The sequence below is a fragment of the Ursus maritimus genome, unplaced genomic scaffold (assembly GCF_017311325.1).
Source record: "Ursus maritimus isolate PB19 unplaced genomic scaffold, ASM1731132v1 scaffold_20, whole genome shotgun sequence".
Lineage (NCBI taxonomy): Eukaryota > Metazoa > Chordata > Mammalia > Carnivora > Ursidae > Ursus > Ursus maritimus.
The window spans coordinates 22072027-22096442 of NW_024424453.1; the positions used below are offsets into that span (position 1 = coordinate 22072027).

Here is a 24416-nt window from a genome sequence, read left to right on the forward strand (position 1 = left end):
CCACACTTGGCGGACGCCCAGGTTTCAGGGCTCAGAGGTCCCTTCCTCCGCAGAGCTCTCCTTTATCTGCCGTCTGCACCCCTGTGGTGCCCTTTCTCTGCCGTCTGAGCTCTCTGGGAACCTGCAGCTCCTGCTAGAATGTTCTGCTTCTGTTGGACAAATGGGCTGGACCATGTGGGCCCGTCTTTGTGGCTGCAAAGCCCAGCCCAGATCTGGCCTGGGGGAGGTGGAGGAGGGTTTGGACAGTGAACACTGACCTGCTGGATGAGGACGACGATGTGTCACACAGCCCCTTTCCCTGAGGACCAGTAACCTCCAGCTGGGATGGGTCCCACCCTTGGGGGAGGTGGGTGCCCAGAGAGAGCAGGATCAAGGCCTCCCGGAAGGGCTGCGAGGTGCGTCAACCAGCACCTAAAATCCCACTGCAGTGTGGCACGGAGTCTCCCAGGAAGCAAGTAGCAGAATGGTAAGGACAGTCTGGTCCCATTTGTGCTTTGTGAAAAAGCAGGTGCACACATTTGTATTTGGATATGGAGACAGATGTGCTAGCATCAATCTCGAACGTGGCTGAGGAGCTTTATAAGACATGGTCAGAGTGGGCTTGGCTTAATTGGGGCACCCCTGAGACGAGGCTTTGGAAGCAGGCAGTTGTAGGGGGAGATGATCTCTGAAAATGCGAAGGAGAGGGCAGAGCGCATCAGGGACGGGAGGAAGACAAGTAAGGGTACGTTAACGAGCTGACAGATGGGGTCAACTGAGCTCATTCTCTCAGGACCCTCGGAGCAACTGTGTAAAACCCACCTCAGAACCATCCTGGAGGCTGGGGGAGCTGGGGGCCTTTATCCACTGACCCCTCTCCCCACAACGGCTGAGGGGTACCCCCAAGTTGTAGCTGCACCCTGCTGAGTGGCTGTCTGCAGCTCAGGACAGGTGCCACCACAGTGGCTCTGAAACCCAGGGGGCACGGGCGATGAGGCGTGGGCACCCCAAGAATCTGCTAGGAAGCGTGGGTGGACAGGGAGCACTTTTTATATCACTAAGGACATGTTGATGGGCAAGGTACATTAAACACAAAAAAGCAGGAGGCTCACCTCTCCTCCCGCACTTAGAAGTAACCTTTGACAACCTGTTTGGAGAACAGCCCTCTAGCATGGCTTTTTATAGTGTGGATTTACACATATTTATTTTGTTGTGGATCTATGTACGTATAACCTTCTGCCCTTTCTGTGCTCCCCATGTAATGCTGGCAACACCTTCCTTTGAAGCCGGTGCTAACGGCCCCCATAGTCCTGGGGAGCAGGGTGGCCACCTGCCCGGTCCACTTCTGAGAAAGCCTGGCAGGAGGTTTGGGTCCCCATGGAATGCACAGAGCAGGGACCCCAGGAGGCCAGCTCCCCACCTCGCGGCACGGAATGGATTTATCACTCTGACGCTGGGGTCCCAAGCTATTAAACACAGCGCTGCCTAAACGGCCAACAGGGCTTTAAATCTCTGCTCCAAGGTCACTTCCATTTTCCTGCTCACTGAGCACAACCAAACTTTTGCTTCCTAAAGAAAAGTCTATTCCTTAAGGTTGTAAACACAGAAACATCCCCCACTCCCACTCCCAGCGCAGACAAGGCAGCAACTCCTCATTGGGCACGCCCCATCCCACTCTGCCTCAACCCCTCCCCGCGGCGGCCGGGGTGGGCACGGGGGAGTGCAGGGCCCAGCCCTTGGTTCTCGGCTCGGGGCCCAGGTCCAGCTCTGCTGCTCCCAGGCTGTGCAACCTCAGGCAAGCCACTTCACCTCCGGAGCCTCTGCTTCCTCATCTGGAAAATGGGTATGTCACACTCACTTCTCAGCACTATTTGAGGATCAAATGAGATCATACTATAAAGCAGCTGTGACAGGTCCTGACATTGTTGGGGACCCAGAAACTGGGGCTCCACCAGCACACCCTAGACTTTTCACCTCCTGCTGGGTCTGTCCTCCTGGGGTACCTCCCCACGTGGCCTGCTCCCCCCCAGTCTCCTCTCCAATCTTGTCTGCACAAAGTCCACAGTGCCTGCCACCCCTCCCTGTACTGCGAATCCTCCAAAAATGTGGCTTTCTTCATGTTCCTCCAGCTCTTCCTGTTTAAAGTCTAAATGCAGCTGAGAGGTCCAGGCCTGCCTTAGCCTAGCCCCATCGCCTTCCATGCCTGTCACCCTACCGCAGCCACATTGCTGTCCACACTGCCGGCCACACCAGGCCTACAAAGACAGCCCTCCTCTGAGCCAGGCCCAGCGAGCTCATCCTCCGAGCCAGGGTCAAGGTCCTGTGTGCAAATCCGACTATAATGGCTCAGGAGCCCTGGTCCTCTGCTGTACGTCACCTCACAGGCAGCTTCCCTGAAGCTCTGGGCCCCTCCACCCCCAGCCCTTCCCCTCTTAAACCCAGGGCTGCTGCTCTTGACGCTCCCAAGCAGGACAGTACAGGTTCGGATCAGTTCACCCAAGAAGTCAAACCCGGACTGTGTGTCTCTCTAGTTGTCCGACCTTGAGCGTACAACTTTAGGCCTCGGTTGCCCCAGGAGTAATGTGAAGAGCAGCCTACTTCTCAAGTGTTTTTAGGCAAAGGAGCTGTTGACAGAGCCTGGGACGTAGTATCACTATTATAATCTTCTCCAGAGTTCTGACTTGTCAGGTGTTCTATGTGTTGCTTTACAGCTCTTCTGTCACTAAGCCTCAGGCTGCAAGGTAGGTCATGTTATCCTTGCTTTACAAATGAGGAAAGAGCCAAGAGGAGTAACTTACCCAGAATCAAAGCCCTGGCCTGCCCGATCGCAAAAGTTGGTACTCTTCAGAGCTATAATCTCTTCTACGCACGTACTGTGTGCCAGCCTCTAAGCTCTTTATATATATTATCATATGTGTGAGCCTTACAACAGCTCTGCAAAGTAGGTACTATTATTAGCATCCCCATTTCACATAAGGACACCAAGGCACAGAGAAGTTAAGCCACATAGGCAAGGTCACACAGTAACCAGCAGCAGAGCCAGGATTGGAACCTAGGCAGTTGGAGGCCAGAGCCCCTAACTGTTATCCTCTGTGTCTCTTCCCTGCTTTGCCCTCTCTTATTGCATGCGATTCTCCCAACAACCCCTCAAGGTAGGTGGTATTAGCCCCATTTCACAGCTAAGGAAAGTGGGGCTCTGACACACAGCAGGTGTGAAATTAAACCAGGAGACAAGGCATTTCCAGCTGTGAAAATAAAATGGCTTAAAACTTCCCTCTGATTCCTCCTGTATTGTTACATTCTGGAAGACCTCTGACTGAGGATGAGGCTGCAGCGATTGAGCGACATTGTATTTTGTTCTTGTCCTCCTAGTCCATGCTCTAACTGTGCAGACCATTCTGCGTGGACTCAAGGCTTGTGGAAGGGCAATGGGTGCCTTAAGAAGGCAGTAGACCAGAAACAAAATCGGACGGCAGAATGCCAAGAAAACTTGCCTAGAATTCTGCTGAGCTTTGGGGCTTTGGAGAAAGGACTGACCATGTGCCTGCTCTGTTTGCAGGAACCGCACCAAACACCTTGGGGATCCCTGGGGAGAGAACCTTCTGGCAGTAGACCAGCAAGACAAGCGCAGGGATGTGTGCTGCTGGCTCCATGCCCACAGTGAAGGGAGGCATTGCTAACTGAGCAGTGTTCTTTCCCACAGAGGCAAGGTAGGGCCTCGGGATCCTTTGCAGAAGAACAGTGTTACAGGCAGCACCTACTGATAAGAACTACAGTTCTCATCTTCCTTGCAGCTAAGAACAGTATGTGATCACATTTTGGTCATTGAGCTATAAAGCGGAAGCATGGTGTGGTATTTCTGAGACATCTTTTTAATGGAAACAGTGTCCCCTCCTTCGTTTCTTCTTCTGTCCTACAGCCTGAAGTGTGGGTGCAAAAGCTGGAGCTCTGGTAGCCATTCTGGACCATAAGGTACCTTTGGGAATGGAAGTCACAGGCTAGGAAGGTAAAGTAGCAGGCAGAAGGAACCGGGAGCACCGATCACCTCATCGAGCCTCACAACATCCTTGGACTGCCTGCTTCTTGACTTCTCTTGAATGAGAGAGAAATGACCCTCTATTCCTATTGAAGCCTATATTATTGGGAATTTTGGTCTCAGACAACCAGACCTAATTCATACTGATACACATCTAGCCTCCAATAACTCCCCCAGGTGTGCTTCCAGCATGCTCTCCGATTTGTCAGCCCCCGAATCTATCAAGCTGCTTCACACCCCATGCCTGCCTCTGCCATGTGTTGTTCTTGCTCTGTCGGAAACACACTCCCCTTCGTTTGGCAAATACCAACTCATCCTTCAAAACTCAGCTTGAGGGTTCCTCTCTGGGAAGCTGTCCTAGATTCCAAGGTCATAGTACATTCACCTCCGGAGTTCTCACAGCACCCTGGGTCTCATGCTCAACTGCAGCCCCTAGCACCCTGCCCTGTAATTATATCTTCACTGTCTCTGGGTTCTCCTGGTGGTAAGGGCAATGTCCAAGCTTCCCAGGGGGCCCAGGCAGAGGAAGTACAGTAAATGTCAAAGGAATGAACAATATATGAATGAGTGCCTGGTGGTGAGGGGGAGTCAGACATTCTATGCCATCGAAGCTGCAGTAGCTGCTGCAGCCAGGGAAGGCTTCCTGGAGGAGGGGGAGACAATGGCACAGAGCACACCAGCTCTGGCTATCGGGCCAAGCTACTGCCTGTGGCACAGAAAGTAGGCACCACGAACCCTCCAGAGATCTTTATATGGCTTAATGGAATCTCTCTAAGACAGTCCCTAAGTATCTCCGAGAGGTCACGGCCCCCAGCTAGAGCCGGATCACCGATGGATGGGGAGTGATTGACAGGGCAGCTGCGTAAAGGAGCTCCAGGGCGCTGGGTCGGGCAGGGGAGGGGTCAAGCATTGTTGGAAGCTGAGCTTACTCTGTGCTGGCTTTGTACGGCCATCTGGTTTGGGTCAGAGGTCTCCAGGGACAGGTTTGATTTATAGGCCTGTGCAGTGGCCCAGGCGGCATGGAGGGGAGGGCACAGAGAGGCCAGGGAAGGGGTGTGGGGGAGGAGGAGGGAAGGGCCAGGCAGAAGCCCCCTCCAAAGCTGAGCAAGCACGGGGCTTCTGCTCTGGGCCTTGGAGGGCCTCCGGTTGCATTTAATGGAGAAACATTACAAAAGAAAGTATTGAAGAAACCACGAAGTCTTTATTGGGGAGCCTACTCTCTACCTGGGACTGTATCACATGCTATTACTGTCTAGGAGAAGAAAAAAATCCACACGAGCCCCATCCAGTGATGCCAGGCGTCGGGCGCTGTGCTGGGCTTGTCACGTCGGCAGGCTCCCTGGCCACTCTCTAACGCCCTCCAGCAGAGCCATTATTAGCCACATTTTACAGACAATGACAACCAAGCAAAAGTGCAGAGTCCCACAGCCTGGAATGGCCTAGGTAGGGTTCAGACCGGGCTTGCTGCCCCATTCAGAGCCTTTCCCCTCTGCCCCGAAGGGCCTCGGGAGGTTCTGGAGTTAGTGGAGCGAGAGGTGACAGGCCAGAGTCCAGCAAGCAGGAGCCCCGGAGAACGTCACCTGAAGATTAGTCACCAAGAAAGGGGTGGTGCTTTCATCTTTTCCAGGTTACAAACCCCTGCAGACTCCCTCTGCCCACCCACATGTGCTCCAAAGGCACAGAATGGTTGTTACTGTGGACTGAGATCACCAAACAGAAGCAAAAGCGTGGGGCTGAAATGTGCCTGGAGAGATGTAGATGCTGGTCTGAGGACTGGGGGCCATGCTCTCGTGCTGGAAGTTCTGAGGGGCCCTGCTGAGGGAGGCCACACCCAGGGTGCATCTCCTTGAGTTGGCCTAGAGAAAGGGCACACCTAACACCCCCTCTCCCCAAGGCAGAGCCAGCTGGAGCTCCCTCCTGGCAGGAGGCTGAGAACATGAGGCCCATGCCTGTCCCATGTCCTCCTCAGGACATGTCCTGAACTAAGAGGGGCATCACCCAGGGTTCTGTTTGGGGTGTGGGGGGTTGGGTAGCACAGGGACAATGGAGAAACCATAGAGCACAGATCCTATGGGCCCTCCAAACCAGCTGGGGGAAGCCACGGACCCGGCAATCCACCCCTCTAGCTCCTTGCATATGCTTGGTGTAACCACTGTCCAGTGAGGACACCTGAGGCTCAGGAGTTGGGGGAAGGCTCCCCTGTGGCTGGCCCAGGTCACACAGCTCTGCAAAACCTGGCCTTAAACACGCATCTAGAGAAGTTCAGATCATCAAGTTGAGGCTAAGCAAGGAAAACAGGGTTACAATAGGGCATATCAGCTGGTTTCAAAACCCTACTACAGCTCATCGTGATCAGAGGAAGGATACCAGGAGCAAGAAAGGAGGCCTTCAGGACTTCCTGAAAGGGAGGCGTCAAACCTGGAGTCAGACCAATAAGGCTCCAATTCCAGTTCTAGCCCTGTGACCTTTTAGCTTCTCACAGCCTCAGTTTTCTCAGCCATGAAATGGGGATGTTAATATGACCCACACAGGGCCAAAAGGATTAAATGTGTGTGTGTGTATATATATATACACATACACACACACACACACACACACACACACACACAACCATATAAAATGCATATATAAAAACACTCTTCGGGGCAGGGAGATGTTTATCAGATGGTTCTCTGACTTATATTCACTGCCACTTTTGGTGGGAAGCACCCCAGTTCTGTGGCAGGAAAGGTGGTTCTGGCAGGACTCAGGCTTTCCTGTCTGTGTTCTGCATGTCCATAGAGCAGACTTCATGAAAAGTCAGAGCCAGCCCGAGCAATGAACCTCCCCAGGGCTGGTGTGTAGCAGGCCATCCGTCAACAACAAGCCAGAAGTGTCACCTCCCAGCTAGGAATGCAGATGAAAAGCTGATTTCTGCATGGGAAGGGGGACCTGCATGATGAAACCAGACACCAGGCTACTTCCTGCCAAGAGTGCTATGTGAGGTGCCGGCAAAGCCCAGCTCTGGCCTTTGACCTCTGCCCTTGGTTTGTTTACACACCGTGGGGCTGGGGTCAGAGCCTGAGATACGCCGTGGGTTCAGAAAATGACAACCAGACCTAGCCAGATGTGCATATGTGTCAGGGACAAGGAAAGTGTTCAGCAGCTCGCAAAGCATGACTGCGTGCTGGCGAGAGGCCACCGGGTGGGGAGCAAGGAGGACAAGACCGCACGGCCCCCTGCATGGTGGCCACCGGCCCTGTTCTGTTCAACTGCGCCAAGGGAAAGCGCCGGTGTGTGCAGGGCTGAGGGGACGCACAGAGAACGTGCTGGTCCCCTTCTCCAAAGAGCCCACCGTCCAGTTGGAAAGGCAGGACAGACACCCCAGAACCTTAAAATCACAACTTGGGCCAGTGTACGATTACAAGTCAACATGAACGGGCCACAGCGCTCTCTCTGTGAAGCAGTCTCCAACATGAAGCAGTCTCCACTTACAGCAGGCTTTCGAGAGCCTGATGTTATTTCACCTCTCTAAAACCCTTTTCTTATTTCTCCCCTTTTACCCACGAGGAGGTGGGGGCTCCATGGGCACAGGAACTTGCCCAAGGGCGCAGACCTAGCAAGGGGCACCGCTGCTCCCCGATCCTGAGCCCAGGGGGCCTGGGCTTTGGCCTTCTGGCAGCAGCTGCCCCTCCCCAGATGGGACTCCTGGCCCCTGCTGTCCCCAGGCCCTCCTCTTTGGCATTCCTGGCATACCTCCCGGCACTGCCCCGCCTCCTGGCTCTCCCCACCCAGGACCTGTGACATTCTCTGAAGTTTCCTGGTTGTGCCCAACACTCTGCGGATGGGCATCTGTGCGGAATCCTCTTCCTACACCCACCCTGCTCAAGCCAGGCCCAGGGGAGAGCTGACCCTCCTCCTGGCACTGACTCCAGAAGAGTCCCATGATGGAAACAGGGGCCTGCACCTTTCCATTATGTTCCCCAGTCCTCCCCAGGGGCTGCAGAGCAGCGCCGACCACTAGAACTTTGGGCGACGGTGGAAATGCTCTGCAACCTGGTAGCCACCAGCCGCATGGTGCTATGGATGTGGCTAGTGCAACGGAGGAACTGAATTTTTCATTGAACTTTAATTCATTTCAACTGAAATATAAGTAGCCGCATGTGGCTAGCAGCTGCTGTACTGGACAGCACGGCAGTGTAAAATGTTTGTCATCCAAAAAGTCAGACGCGCAGATAGTCTCTGAATATTAGCACAGAATAATGGAGATCCTTTGAGGTCATCTTGTCCAATCCCCTCCTTCCTGCAGTGGAGAAATAAAGGCACAGAGAGGGGAAGTGACTGGCCCAAGGTCACACATAGCCAGTGGCCAAGCTGGAATGGACTGAGCCAGCTCTTCTGGCTCTAAGTCTAGCATTTTCTTCCCCAGGACCTGACCCCTTTTTCCTTCTTTTCCACCCAACACCAGACTCTAGGTAAATCAAGTCAGTTCAGCTCGAGAATGCTTTTTCAACTCTCACATATCTGAACAATCCATTTTGCCACAACACCTTGAATACCTGAGAGAAGCTGATGGCGCCAGCCAAAGAGGAAACAGTCCTCCACCTGCCATGTACCTCCTGGATGGCTCACCCAGCCTGAAGTGACAAGCGCCCAAGCCAACAGACACCTGTCAGAACCCTGGGGCTCTACCATGCCAAGGGACAGAAGGGAAGGCAGAGTCCACTGGCCCAGAACCCACCCACATGTCTCCCTTCCCAGGATGCAGCCAGGGACATGGAAAAACCAAAGCACATGGACAGTGGCTGGCCCAGACCTTGGTCATGGTGGTGGGGAAGGCTCCAAGCCCTTGGTCACCCACCCACCCACCACCCAGATAGGGAAGACTGTGAACCACAAATCCCCAGCCATGGCTCACTCGACAACCTGAAGGAACAAAAGCACAGTGTGGGGACACCCACATGGGTGTCCCTGCTCCAAAGAGGCCCCTTCTCTTGGCTGGCCTGCCAGATGGCTCTTAGTAGACCCATGGAGCCCTGTTGTGTTCAGACACACACGCACTTACACACATGTATACACACCCCTAGAATCTGCTTCTGGAGCAGTGACAAGGTGGAAAAATAACAGGTGCGGCTCAAATCAGCTCCCCCACGCACAGAGCGACCTAGGCAAGTCTCCCAAACTTTCTGAGCCTCAATCAGCTCATCCGTAAAATGGAAATAGCAGTACCCACCTCAGTCAAAGGCCACCTTCACCAAAGTTCCAACACCGTGTCATTTGGTAGAACCAGGAGTCATGTCCCAGTGGAAAGGGAACTCTTCTTCAAAATAAGGTTGTTTACAACTTTTTAAAAAAAACAGTGCATCATCTGAGTCTGTAGGATGGAAGAAAATGCCACAGCCTGCAGGCCCCCAAGCTCAGCCTCTGCTCACGCCTACGTCCCACAGCCCTTGCTCTCCCCTGCATCATGCCCGGCCTTGTTGGCTGCCCTGTTGGCCACAGACTCACCACCTTGTACCCACCAACTCAGTGTTCCCCAGATCTTCCCAGGGCTGCCTCCACCTTACCATGTACGTCTCCAATGCCCTTCCCTGAGAGCAGCCCGGAGACACCCCTCCCTCCCTATCACCGTCTCCTGTTTTGCTCATTTTGTCACATTTCTCTATGTCTAGATTTATCAGAGATTTGTTTTCTTCTGTTTCTGTCTCTCCTCCTAAGTTGTCATCGCAGTACCCCCAGCGCCTGGCTCATAGGAGATATTTTTAAAAAATAGCCATTGACCAATTGGCTGAGTGATAAAAAGCCTCTCTCACTGTAACCATGGCTTTCCAGCAGACTGTGGCTCCATGGGGAGTGGACAGTGGGCCTGCCTTGCTGGCCACCGCAGCCCAGCTCCTGGCCCAGGTCAGCACAGGTCAGGCTCTTCACAGACACCGAGTGAAAAAGGATAAATCACCTCCTTACACCGCAGGGCAGACTGGCTCACGCAGGACCGTTTGTGGTTGAGGGAAGGGCGATGGCTTATTTATACCGAGATCAAATTAGCGGCTATGGGCAGAGTGCGACTAATTTCAATTTACTATTCCTGGCTAATTGGAAACTTCTTAGGATTCCCTTCCCGGAAGTTTCAATAGGAAGCCAGTAAACTCTTTGTTCTGTGCAGATGCTGTAGGAAGAATGGGCTCTCTCTCTGGGCCTTGTCTTCCACCCAAACCTGCAGTGATTTTTCGCCCTGCCATGCGGACTCTGAGTTAGGCAGTCAGTCATTCAGTAGATGTTCACTAAGAACCCACCGTATGCCAGATGCTGGGGACACAATGCAGAGGGGATGACCTGGCCTCTGCCAGCGGGGAGAGAAACAGTGAGTGACTCAGGAGGTCTCCATACCGCACCTCGGCCCTCCCACACCCACGGAAACACTGCCCCTCCTGGGTCCCTGGCTGAGAGGCTGACTTGGGGCCTTGCTCCACACAGTGCACCGATGCCCCTGGTGCCCCTGGGGGTACCCTGGGAGGAAACAGGGGAATAAAGCAGCCTCTTCAAACTGAGCCACCCAACACTGACACTTCGGTTGCATGGGCCAAACATCTGTTTCCTTGGTGCTGGAGCCAGTAAGAAGGGTCTTTAGGTGTCCCACGCCTGTTCCAGCTACGACTGGGAGCCCAAGCCCTGCTTCTGCCTTAGACCACAGTTCCCGATAACCAGTTCCTATGAGTCTGGACATCTCTGCTTGCCGAGCACACACTCCCTGTACGTGACCCAGCACCCCCTATTGCACCCCAGTAGTCTCCTTCCGGTCAGGCATCCCAAGAAGCTGACTTCTAGCCCATGCTAGATTGATGGCATAATCAAGAGGGAAGTTTGCGACACGAACACGCACACTCACACTCCTGGGTCCACTGATTCTACAGATGAGAGACCGCTGAAATCTGTGTTTGCACATGCTCCCTGAGGGATGCTGATGTCCAAGCAAGCGTGCTAAATGACCGGCGCCAGGACTCTCCACAGCTAAGGGATCAGCAGGTAGGACCCGACCCAGCAACAGCCGATCAGGGGTGGGTGGGACCCTCTGCCTGCACCCGATGAGAAGCACTGGACCGATCAGAGACCCTCGGGACTTTAAAACGAGACCTGGGAAAATACTGTGCCAGCTAACAGTGAAGCGCGGGAGTCAGGTCAGGGTCAGCATCAGCCAACACCAAGAGGTAGCTGACTTACGAGGAAACCAGAAAAGATACAGGAGAGGGTGGGGGCAGGTGGGTGGGAGGGAGCCTGTGGCAGACGTGCAGGTGAGGCAGCAGAGGGGTGCCTGAGCGCGCTCCCGTCCCTGGACCCCTCAGTCCTCACACACCATTACACCCAGCCCTTTCCTGAGACGACCTGGGTCTTCGGACCTCCAGAGGAGCCGGACTAAACGTCCCACCCCCGCTCGGCACCTGGCCTGCAGCTGAGCCCTGCGAGTGGCCCTCAGCTGTGACTCCGGCCCCTGACCCCAGAGGCGGCCATGCTTAGGGAGATGAACAGGGTCCCACGTGCCCCTCTGAGCCAGGCCGCGACATCAGGCAGAAAGCTGTCATCCACCTCACTAAACACCAGAAGCAAACCCGCCCCCACCCAGGGACACCCTCATGAAACGCATTTTGAGGGAGCAACGTCGACAGGGCAAGATCTGGCACATGGCCGTAGCTCCAAATGGATCAACTCAAATGCTTCTACTTAAATGGCTCCAAAGCCAAGGTGACGACATCTTTGCTGGCAGCTCTGGCCCCTCGCTGCTCCCCAGCGGGGTCATCGGCCTTGGAGGTGGGAAAGATGAGGGGCACCAGGTGCCTCGTCAGCTGTGGGCCCAGAGGGTCCTGACAGGGCAGCCTGTGCCCACTGGGGCTCCCGGCAAGAGGGTCACGAGACGGGGCTCGCAGCTCTATTTATAGACGCGGCCGCCACTGAGGATGAAGAACTGGGGAGAACCAGCACGGCAGTATTTTCCAAGCTCGCGCTGTCTCAGCTTAATTTCATCCCAAGCAAATAAATCATTAAGGAGGCACCGAGTCTTGGAAGATCTGATGAAGAAGGGCCATTAAACGGTACAGCCTTAACTTGAATTATGGAAGGCTTCAGACAAGCAGCCTTATTAGTGTCTGGGCTGGGCTGTAACTCATGCTAACTGCCCCCTTGCCTTAACCAAGGGACACGACTGGGAGGATCGGCGGGCTCTCTGGCCGCAGCAAACAAATGCTGCTGCCGGCCAGGGAGGCTGTTTGCTCTCCCCAGTCATTTAAACACCGTCCCGCAAGTGTGCTTACCCTGTTCGCTGCTAGCCCTGCAGCACCCGCTCCGTGTCTGCACCGCTCCCGTGGGCACAGGTGAGAAGGAACACAGCTCGGCCATCCTGTATTTAGGGTGTGGAAATGCTGTGGCAGTGGGACTGCTGACGCCAGCGTCATCAGACCCTTCTGCTAAGGCCCGAGACCCCCAGCAAAGTTGAAGGCAGGCTCACCGTAGCCCCGCGTGGCCCGGAGGCTAGAGGTGGGGGTGCCGGAGCTGGCCGCCTGGATCCCTGCACGGACGGCTGCCTCCAAGTTTGTGCCGTGAGCGGGCTCTTCAACCCCTCGGCCTCAGGCTCCTCATGTGTGAAGTGGGGTAACAGTACCTTTTCCTCCTCTGTGGGGAGTAAATGAGCTGCAGTGTCGGGCACTTACGAGCATTTGCATGGGGCTGTGGGGGTTTAAATGAGACAATGGATGCACGAGCAGCACGAGCAGCGTCAAGTGGTGTTGGGCCTTTTGTAGGTGTTCAATCAATGACTGTTCGATCAAGAGCTGTTTCTATCTGCAGGAATCCTGTCCCACGGAAAAGTCATGCATTTCCTTGTAGATACCTTGCTGGCAACCGGGCGAATTTGGGTTCCAGGACAGATAAACTGAGCCATGCAGTGGTTGGGGAGGATGAGAACGAGAGGAAAACAGGGCTGGATCGGAAAGGGAGGAAGTGCAGAAGGCACAGCTGGATGGTGGGAGGGTGGGGAGCATGGTGGGGGCAAGGTGCAGGAACAACTCTCATGTCAGCCAGGCAGGAGGGCTTGCTCACAGCAGGCTCTGCCGGGGGTGGGGTGGGAAACAGGCCATTTCCAACAAAGAGGTCGGCACAGACCAAAGCACAGAGGAGTAAGCAGACTGGCTGGCTGCAGGATCAGAGTGGGGGTGAGAGAGGTAGACGGTGGGGGCAGGGGACAAGCCATGCATGGAGAAGCCTTGCCCTGCCCTGCCCTCAACACGCAGCAGCATGAGCCTCACCCAGGGGCTTGTCGGAAATGCAGAGTCTCGGGCCCTACCCACACCTCCTAAGTCAGAGCCTCATTTGACAAGATGCCCATGAAGATGTGAGAAGCACTGCTGACAACAAGTCTATGGGGTGAGTCCCGGCATCAAGCCCACTTCATAGACAAGAATGCTGAGGAAACTTACGCCAACTCATCCAGGTAGTACATGGAGGGACTGGTGATCTCTGGTCTCTGACTGTGCTGGACTCCCTGCCCTGTGGTCTGAGCAGGGTGGACACAGGGGCTCTGACATGCAGGAGGCACAGGGAAGCCACGGAGGGCCTCGATGCTGCCCAAGCTGCCAAGGCCGCTTCCCAGGAAGGCATGTTGTTCCTCCGAAACTCCTACACCCTCTCTCATCTGTGTCAGGGTTTTTCAATACAGGCTCACAAACTGCACTGAATTCTCACTCTCTTGCTTCTGGTGAGGTGCATTTTCAAGGAGGATTGGAGGCCTGGGTTTTCGGTCTGGTTCTGCTGCTAATTAGCCGGTGACCTTGGGCAAGCCCTCCTGGCTCTCTGGTCCATTCAGCTCCCACCTGTCAAGTGGGGGTCTGGCCCTGGCTGCCAGACCCCGTTCCAATGCCTGGGGCCAGCCTTCGCCCTCCTGCCAGCTCCTCCCGGCCACCTCTTCCCCTTCCCGTTCGTCCAAAGGTCCAGCAGAGGCGAGCCCACAGCCGGGCCTAGTGACCATCTGCTCAGAGACAGATGAGGCCCTCAGGCCCGGCACCTCGGTAGCTCATCCCCACGGAATACATACATGGGCTGCAGCGGGCGACGAGGCCGTGTATTTGGACATCCTTGCTGAACACATGTTCACCAAGCAAGTCACCACCAGGAACTACAAAACACTTCAACCAGGCACTTACTTAGCTGGAAACCTTTCCAACTGCTCAGAGGGAAGGCTCAACGCTCCCAGCTCATTTACGACAAACTCACAGTAGTCTTCGAACCTCAGGTGGCATTTCCATCAAGTATCCAAGAGAAAAGAGTCAAAAGCCTCCCCAAACCAACATATTCCTTAATGTGAAATCCCTCAGACCAAAATTAATAACAATAATTATCTCCACATTTAGTAACACTAACAGTAATTTTACCAATCTACGGGAGCTGTGATGACTGGTGATCTTTAAGCCTACTTTTTCCAGTATCTACGGGGCCAGGCACGCGCCCAGTCACTTTCTGTAGATCTTCCACAATCCTGATGCCTGTGGCATAATATGTTTCTACTACTATTGCAGAGGCTCCAGGGTGAGATGAATTGCTCAGGGTCACAGCTCACAAGCAGCCCAGTCAGGAGTGAGCCCCAGCTCTTCCCACAAGACTCCACTGAGGCCCTCTGGGAGGAAGAGGGCAGGTGCGTATTGTTACCAGGGCCCCTGCGTGTGACTCCGCTGTGGCCCGCGGCGACACTCTCCTGACTGAGCCTGCATTTCAAAGCCCCCTTCCAGCAGGCAGGACTTCCAAGAGTGAACCTACTTGGTTCAAATGTGAACCCCCCTCCACACACACACACACACACTCAGAGCCAGGCCACAGTGTCTGAGCAAAACCTGCTTTCAGCTAAAAAGTCTGTTCCTTTTTGTGGCAAACAAAGGGTAGGGGCCAGTTTCTGAGTGTCAGAAACTGAATTGAATAGCCCAGCCCATCGCGCAGCCTGGGCCTGGCCCGAGTGTGGGGACAGATGTGCTGTGCTTGACACACAATGAGAGGTGGGACTGGGTCACCCTAGGGTCAGGCTTCAAGGGGGTGGCCTTTCATAGCCAGCCTCCCTCTGTTCCAGCCAACTGTGACTCGGGTCCTGCTGCAAAAGGGAACAGAAAAGCTCGGCAGGTGGCGGGAGGCCAGTATATTCACATGCACCTACTGAGCACCTACTGTGTGCTCAGTTCCAAGGGGTGCCACGGAGGGCGTCCCTGCCTCCAAGAACTACCACCTTCAGCCCCGGCAAGAGCAGCAACAGAACAGCAACCCCCCCCACCCTGCCCATGGATCTGCGCTGGGCCGGTAAGGGACCAGGTGACTCAGTGCACTGACACACACCCTATGTAAGGACTGACCAGATTAGACAACTCAAATGCCCCTAGTCCAGCACTGTGCTCGAAGCCTCCTTACCAACAAATGAATGTGATTTCTACTTTAAACTAGAAACTAGGGGCGCCTGGGTGACAGAGCGGTTAAGCGTCTGCCTTCGGCTCGGGGCGTGATCCCAGCGTTCTGGGATCGAGCCCCACATCAGGCTCCTCCGCTGGGAGCCTGCTTCTTCCTCTCCCGCTCCCCCTGCTTGTGTTCCCTCTCTCGCTGGCTGTCTCTATCTCTGTCAAATAAATAAATAAAATCTTTAAAAAAGAAAAATAAATAAACTAGAAACCAAATCATTCACAAGATTCATCAAGGGGCCTGGATGAGCTCGGCACTGGACACGGGTAAGCGCCGTAAGACCCACAGCCCCCTCCAGCACACCACCACGGTGAGCCACAGGCTGGACCATGCTTTGTTTCTGCCTCATTTCTAATCCTCACAGCAACTACGCAAGGCACATATAATTATTCCCACTGCACAGAGGGGAAAACGAAGGCTCGGGGATGTTAATTAGCCAGAAGGCGGCAGAAATGAAATTTAAATTGGAATCAAACGTTTATTCTCAAAGACTGGAAACTGCCTAAATGTCAAAAAATGGGGGACTGAATAAAATAAATTGTGATACAACTGTACCAAGAAAACCCGTGCCACCGTTAATAAAGAATGAGGCGACTCTATAGTAATCATATTAAATAATAGCCAAGATCTAGCGGGGGAAGTGAGAGGCAGAGCAATGTTTACAGCATGATCACATTCATGTAAAATTTCTCTGTTACAAATTTCTGGAAGGACACATGAGAAACTGTTAATGGTGGTTGCCAGCAGGGGGAGGAGCTGGGGAGCTAATGGGTTGGGGGGAGTATTTCATTGTAATATTTAAATTTGTTGCTATGTGCACAGTTTGCTTTTCAAAAGTAAATGCATGCATTTTTTAAAAAGATTTTAATCTATTTATTTGAGAGAGAGAGATAGCAAGAGACAGCGTGAGCAGGGGTCGGGGAGAGAGGGAGAGGGAGAAGCAGACTCCCTGCTGAACAGGGAGCCCGATGCGGGGCTCGATCCCAGGACCCTGGGATCATGACCCGAGCTGAAGGCAGATGACCAACCGACTGAGCCACCCCGGCGCCCCACATGCACACATATATTTAAGTCCCTCCTCTATCAACATCCCCACACAGGCTTCCTGGGTCACCATCCCTTGTCCTGAGGAACTTACTTCATCTCCCCTTGGGGAAAGAAGGCACACATGTGGAAAAGTTAGTAAATGGGGCAAATGGGGGAGACTCGGTGCTGAACGAGGTGCAGGGGGCAGAGCCCTGGGCTGAGGGCTGGGGGTGAGTTGGGGTCAAGGCAGAATGATAGGGCAGAGGGGCGAAGGGGAGACCAGGCCTGGGTCGGGAGGGCAGAGGAGAGTCTTGATGTCAGGGAGGCTGGGAGGACCATGGCACGTGGGAGACACATGGGAGTTAAGTAGGAAGGTGGTGAATTCAGTGCGGACTGGAGGGTGGCTCTGGCAAGGGGATGGTCTTGTCCTCGTACTCAGCCTGGTAGAAAACTCTCTCTGGCCTTCATCAATACCAGAAGCCTTGGCTGGCTGCCAGCCTCTTCTGCTGAGCCACTGCTCCAATAAATACTTGTTGGCAGGTCAATTAAACCATCTAGGAACAACGTCTGGAAATACAGTTTCCCCGGCTCGATGCAGGTGGACAAGCCCTCTCTGCCGGTTAGGCCTAAGATCCTACGTTTCCTGCTCTCCACCCCCCAGAGAAGGAGCCCTGGGGCCAACACCTGCTCTGTGGAATCAGCCTTACGTGGTGGGCAAAAAGGAGTCAGGGCTGGCCCGGGCAGCAGGTGGTAGGACACAGGAGTGCTTATGGCCTGGGGTGAAGCACGGCTCTCCTGCTGGCTACCTGCTTGGCCTTGAGCAAGTTCGTGAATTCTTTACCTTTCCAAGATTCCATTTTCCCATCTACAAAATGGAAATAACAGCAACATTGCCTCAAAGTTCATTGTCTGGGTTAAGAAAAAAGAGAGAGAGAGAGAGAGAGAAAAAAGAACACTTGGCCAGAGTACAAAACATGGGTGGTATTTATATAAAGTATAATCATTAGGACCCCCAAATCAAAGCTGAGCAGGGCTCCAAGCCCGCCTGTCTCTGTCTGGGGCTCCTCTCCACCTCCTGTGTCGCCCATACACCACTCACCACCCAAGATCTCCAAGACAGGAGACAAAGCTGTTCTGTCAAACTTCCTGGCCTCCAACATGTGGCAGGAGGAGCCAGGGAGCGGAGGAGCGATTCCGGAAACCAGCCTGGAGCCGAATCCAAAGGCCTGGCCCACCTCACAGCAGTGGGGCCCAACCTCACAGCGGTTGGGACATTTTCAGTGACATTCTCCTGTTAGCGACCAAAGCATGCCTGATTCACAGACACTGCTGGGGCTGTCTTGATGCAGCTAACTTTTCAGAACACCCCGTGGAGCTCTGTGCTGAGCCAAGAGCTTTGAGGGCTGGAGACGAAGGCGGGAGGGAGGAGAACGGCCGGGCCAGCACCTCAGGGTCTCACCCAGATCCACCGCTGAAGGAAAGGTCCAGTTGGCTGCGTGGCCACCCAGCCCGGTGGAACAGCCTCTCCTGTTCCTTCCCTTTCTGCCCTCTCTGCAAACATCTCCACAAGGGGCCCGGTTACTAGTTGTGTGACCTCCAGCTCTCTGGGCTTCAATGTCTTCATTGTGCAACGAGGTACTACAGGCACCCGCGGAAAGAGTAGTCGCGAGGATTAAATGAGTGCCGGTGTGTAAGGCGCTCAGCACAGAGGCCAGCCCAGAGCAGGCACGTGTACGAGGGAGCGATGGGTGGTGCGTTACTTCTGCTCTCGCTCGGGCCGTGGACCGGTCATCTGGAGACAGCTCGCCCACTCGCCGGGCCTCAGTCCCACGCTCCGCTCGGGCGGCAGAGCCCCTGGGCCTCCTGCAGCTCTGCAGTAAACCCCGCGAGGCGGAGCTGCTTGGCTCCATGCGCGGCTGAAGGACGCACTTGCAACGGGAAAACATGCTTCTAGGAGCTCTGCCCCAACGAGCACACGCGTCAGAGTTAGCTGCGGTTAGTCCTTTCTGAGTCTTGCTTTCATAGCCATAAAAATGCAAACATTGAGAAAAGGCTATCTGTCAACTTATTTCCGTCACATTAGAGGAGAGGCTCCTATGAAGGCCGCTTTTGTGGTGACGCCTAGCCGAAGCCCAGGACGCCGCGCAGCTCGCCTGGTTGGTGAGAGCCGCGAGCACCGAGTGCTGTGTGCCTGCTCCGCGCCCGCGAGCTTTATCATGCCCGTTTTACAGAGGAGAACACTGAGGTCTGGAGAGACGAGGTAATCCTTGTGCCCAGCCTTCTGGTGAGCACTGGGGCCAGAGTCAAACACGGTCTGTGAGCGGCCTTGAGCATACTTCTCTCCCCGATGATCTTCTGGGGAAGCAACCCCAGAGAGCGGCCCTGCCTTTCTGTTCCGGAGTCTGTCTCTGACCGTGCTCCCCCACATCCCTGCCGGGTCTCAGTGTGGAGACTTGGCATCGTGTCCACAACCAACGTTGGCTCAGAATTCTCATGTACAGAACCCCACGTTGGGTCACCTTCCCTGCCCAGGGACTCCCCAGGGCCAAACCCTTCCCGGTGCCCAGGGATGCTCCAAGTGGACATCAGCCCAGGTCACCAGCTACAGGCATCACACAGTCCCCTCCCCACCAGCCCCGATCAGACTCCACTGCAGCACGTCCTATGGCCCATGCTATAGTCAGGGCTGGTCCTAGGCTGACCATGACCTTTCAAAGCCCAGAAAAGCTGAGGTCCCTCTTTCTGCCATCATATCCGGCCCGTAATAGAGAACATTGATCCTATCTGGAGAACAGACCAGTGCCATAGCAGACAAGCCGAACCTGACACAGAACAACAGATGCTACAGGCTTGCCTCACATGACATCTTGGCCTTCCCTTGCCTCCTGATGAGCATTCCAGCTTCAGCCAGCCTCAAAAATCACTGCCAGTGGGGAGGAGGATGGAGCAGGCCAAGTTTCAGCCGCGCCAAGCTTCTCCAGCCACCTGAAGGATTCAAGAGCTGTCCTTTCCCACCCAGGTCCCAACCAACATTGCACCAAGGAGGATACCATGGCTTGACTGCTCCCGGTCCTAACATGCATGGGGGGAGCCACTGGCTACAGCCTCATTAGGACCTTAGCTTCGTACCTGAAAACCAAGCAACAGATCATAGCTGAGCGTGAACCAACACCCCATACCCAAGAGAAAGCTCACCATGGGGGTCTAACTGTTGGCTCAGGGAGCTCCTGCTGGCTATCAATGTCACCCTGTAATCCCAGCTACCATATTATTGGTACCACCATACCAATCTCACCACAGCTATGAAAGGGACCTGATATTGTCGCATTTTACTGATAAGCAAAATGAGTTGTAAGGCATTAGAATGACTCACCAGAGACACAAAACCATGGAGCACTGGGGATCAGTTGGCACTAAGGTGTGTCAGACTCCACAGACTTGTATGCCAAGTCTACTCTTCTGTTCCCATGATAAATTCTGGCAAGTAAATTTTCCAGTTCTGCTTGAAACGAGTATTTGTTGTTGCTGTTGGTTTTCTCAGTACTGGAGTTTGCCTGGTCCCCATGTTTATGAGGGTTCCAGACATTCTCCACAAGGCACTGGGATGATTAAACTAGCCTTTCTCAGGACACACTCATCTGCTCCTAGATCTAACTGGTGAATCCGAGAAAACAGAGCAACACTTTGCCATGAATGGCAATCGTCATCTAACTACCATGAAAATGAAATCGGAGCCAGAATGTCGCCTGTTACACCAGAGAGCTGAGCACACCAGCCACTTTCTGCTGGCCTGCCACCCTTAAAACCAGCCAACCTACCCTCCACTCGAGTAAATATAAATTTTACTTGAGTAAAATCTTGTTCTTGACTTCTTTTCGGGGGTGTTACTCTCAGTCCCTCAACTGAAAAGAATAGGCTTCGGAGGCTGACAGACCTAGGTAGGCGCTGGTTCTCTGTAGCTCGCTCTTCCGTTTTCTCCTTCTGAAATAGGGGCAATTACAGCTCTCATCTGACATGAATAAACTGGAATTCTGGCTGAAAGCACCTGCCTCTGTGAGCTTCATCAGGGGTGTGGCAGGAAGTGTCATGTGTGGATGAGGAGCGGATAAGCCCGCAAGGCTCCACTCAGCTGGAGGCCATGTAGGCCTCCGAGCAGAGGCCACCCTGCCTCCCGGAGGGACTCCCTCCTGAAACCATAACCAATTTTGTTGCCATGATTTTTAAGCTGCCTCACAGCATGATGGTGCATATTAAATAAGAGGAGGCCTCAGAGCTGCCGGGGATCACCCCCAGTAGCCTGGGGGCTTGTCGACAGCCTGCAAAAGGGTTTTGTTTGCCCACATGGTGTTTTCAGCAGCTGCCAGCTTCAAAAATTGGGCCCTTTCACACAAATCTAGATTTCTGGGTCCTCTTGGAAAGATCAAAAGATTCTACAACTTCTGGCTCTCATTCCCAGGAGGCAATAATCAGAGATGAGGGGCAGGTGACCCCTTTTAACAGAGTTCACCAGGGAGAGCTGGAAATTGGGTGTTCAGTCCCTGCCTTCAGTAGGCGGTCAATAAATGACAGCTATTATTATCATTACTTATTATTTATCAGTAACTCCGAGTCCACGGCATTCAAGGGCAGGCCCTGCGTCTTCTATTGTCACCCTCCTCCTGCTGTGGGCTTGAGGCCCGGCACGCAGGAGACAGACATCATTCTGCAAGACCCTTATGCCGACAGCAAGATTCATGATTAGCACCAACCCAGGAAGCCCTTATTCGGTGCCAGTCACTGTTCTAAGCACGTCACAGACGTTATTATCCCAGTTGATCCCTATAAAAACCCTGATCAAGATCACTGTCCTTGTGCTGCTTTTCCAGGTGGGGAAACCGAGGCACGGCGCAAGGCCACCAAGCCAGTAAATCAGAGTCCCAAAGTCCACATCCTCTACCCGGCGGGGTCATCCCCAGTGACAATGGAGGGCGGGGCCTCCCCTGCTCCCGGCCGCCAGCCCCAACGCCTCCACCCCCAGTGACAGGCAGCCTCTGGAACCCCCAGCGCCCCCACGCGGCACTTACGGTCAAGGCCGTTGATGTAGCGCATGGTGACTTCGCAGTGGCCCCACACGGCACTCACCACCGGGTACAGCTTCTTGCCCTTGAGGCCGCGGAAGGCCACGCCCAGGTACTGGCCATCCACGACGAAGCTGAGCGTGCCCTCGTCCATGTCCAGCACGACAAGCAGCGAGTCCGGCAGCGCGAAGGCCTCCTCGGGCCCCAGGAAGGCGGGGTAGGCCACTCCGGGCCTGTTCTTCCCGTCGTGGTAGAGGCGGCTGCGGCCCAGGTCCCAGCCCCAAGACTCGGCGTCACTGCCCACCAGTGCCGTGTAGCCCACCGAGTGCAGAGGGGCCCGAGCCGTGGCCACGCCAACTACGGCGTGGGTGCCACGCTGCCGTGCTGGCCAGTTGATCTGCCAGGCATGCAGGCCGCGGGCATGGCCCACCTTGCCACGGATGCCATCCGTGCTCTGGGCCACCGGGTGCCGGTGGAAGGTGAGCCGGTCGTCATCCTTGACGAAGACGTTGAGCGAGCGGTCCTCGGGGTTCCACGCGTGCCGCAGCTGCACTGCGGGCCCCGCCGCGGGCATGTCCAACAGCTGGTCCAGCCGCGCCGGCCGCCCCGGCTCCGCCCCCTGCAGCTCCCGCTTGGCCGGCCGCAGCGCCGGCTCTCGCACCTCCACCGACTTGAGGCCCCCCGAGAGCTTCTGGCCCATGGTTCACTGCCGGGAGGGGGCCGCCGCAGGCCACCGCTACCTCGTGGGAGCTTCCGCCCCCACAGCCAGGGATGGGCCGCCGGGCTGGGTACCAGACTTCTGGACCGTATCCCTCCACAGCCTCCACCGGGCTGGGGCAGGGGCCCAAGCTCCTGGAAGAAAGCAAAGGGCACCGGTTACAACAGCAGCAGCAGCCATTTATGTCCAGGGGCTGGGTCCTTTGCATGCACTAATAATAACAATTAAGTAATATAACAATATCTGGCATTAATCTAGTACTTTCCATATGCCAGACACTGTTCCAATTTACATTATCATTTAATCCTTAAGTCCTCCCGGTAAGACATGTACATTATTATTCCATTTTACAGTTGAGAAAATTAGAGAAGAGAAAGGATAAATAATTAAATAAGCCCCACAGCTAATAAGGTGCTGAGCTCAAATTCACACTGTGGTCACCTGGCTTTAGAGTCTATGTTCTGCTCTTCCAGTGATCATAGACAATTCTATTTTAGAAATAAGGACTGAGCCTTGAGAAGTAAAGTGATTTACCCAAGACCACAGGGCCTGGAGAAGAAGGTCAATTTGATCCCAGGGGATAAGGCCTGTGCCAAGACTGAGGGGACACAGGGCCCACGACACAGGGATGCAGAAGTATAGGGTGTGGCCGGTTGGTTCCCACCCCAGCTTCCCCGGGAGCTTAAATAGTACCTAAAGTGTAGCCAGGCTCGAGAAGGAAGACACAGAGTGAGGATCCAGCAAATTCACCCAGGGACATGAGCAAGGACACAAGACAACCATCTGAGGATGGGGTGGGGTCTCCATGGGAAGATGAGTGGGAGGCAGGGGAATAAGGGGACTAGTGTCCAGGCTCTGGAACCAGATAGAACTGCCTCCAAATCCCTGCCTCCATTTCTAAGCTGTTTATCCAGAGAAAAGTCTCTTAGCCTCTCTTAGACTCTAGTTTCCTCATCTGTAAAATGGGGATAAATAGCACCCTCTGGGTAGTGTGATAATCTGAGAGACAATAATATAAAGGGCCAAGCACCAGACTCTGTGGGCAAGGTTTTCCTCTCTGGTTCTCTCCTCTGGGCATCCCACTAGTACCCCTTCCCTTTGGATGGGCATGTTCTTTCTGTGGGCACACAAACACTGGTTAATAACACTGACCCCAGACAACCTCCTCTTGAGGCAGGATCCTGGTCTCTAGGGAGGAGGACTTGGCCGCCATGTCTAGGAGGCCAGCCAGAACCCAGGGTGCTCGAGCTGCTTGGACAAGCCCTGCATGTGGGGACAGATGGAGAGGTGAGCCCTGCAGCCAGTCCAGAGCAGAGGCGTGTGCTCTCCCCACTGGCCTAAGAGCTGCTGGGCTCCGAACAACTTTCCCCGAGACAGACCAAGAGGCAGGCAAGTTTCACGCCGTGCCCTGCCTGGTCACAACCTCCCACCCAAACAGGGGCACACTCCCAGCCACCATCCAAGTGGAGAAGGAAAGGAACCCGCTGCCGCACAGTACACCAGGTACACTATGGATTCCTTTCCTTCTCCACTTGGACTGTGGCTTCTTTCCTCTCTATTTGCAGACCCCAGCTTCAGCGCATGCCAACCCTATCCCGAGAGTTCTGGCTAATGTTTAATCTGGTGGAAACCAGAGCACGTAAAAATGTGCAGCACTAGACACTTCTAAGATAGCAGAATACAGTTACTCCTTTTCATATCCCAAATCACCTAAAATAAAGGAGAAAGAGCAAGAGAAATGTAAATGTTATCTTCAGTGAAACTAGAACACATTTGTAACCCGAACCACAACTTCTAAGGAAAGACTGCCAAGAATAGTAAAGGGCTGCCAAAAGCAGCGAAGATCCAACGGGGGCGAGAGAGCACCTGTGGCCGCAGATCTCGGATAAAGCTGGCAGAGCCAAAACGTAGCTGGCACTCCCTGATGGAAAAAAAACCAGCGGTTCCCAAACAGAAGAGCAGGAGCTGCCTCGGACACCCTGAGGCTGGAGGAGGGCGGGGCTCACAAAGGAAACCAGGGGCCTGCCATCATCACAGGAAGCAGTGTGCCCGTGAGGCAGAGCGGCGGGAGGGGCCCCACTGGGGGAAGCCCCTGGCTACAGATCGCTGCTGCCTGGGTACCAGCAAGGCCAAAAGAAATCAC

General features: G+C 54.4%; 1 protein-coding gene across 1 annotated transcript in view; it reads right to left on the reverse strand.

Annotated features, from left to right (window-relative positions):
• The window catches only part of SPSB4 (splA/ryanodine receptor domain and SOCS box containing 4), a 62887-nt gene extending 40050 nt beyond the window's left edge, over positions 1–22837 (reverse strand). The window contains exon 1 of the mRNA XM_040636744.1: positions 21562–22837. Within this exon, the coding sequence (XP_040492678.1) occupies positions 21562–22255 (694 nt within the window). The 5' untranslated portion in view covers positions 22256–22837. The remainder of the gene's footprint in view (positions 1–21561) is intronic.
• Positions 22838–24416: the final 1579 nt, after the last annotated feature.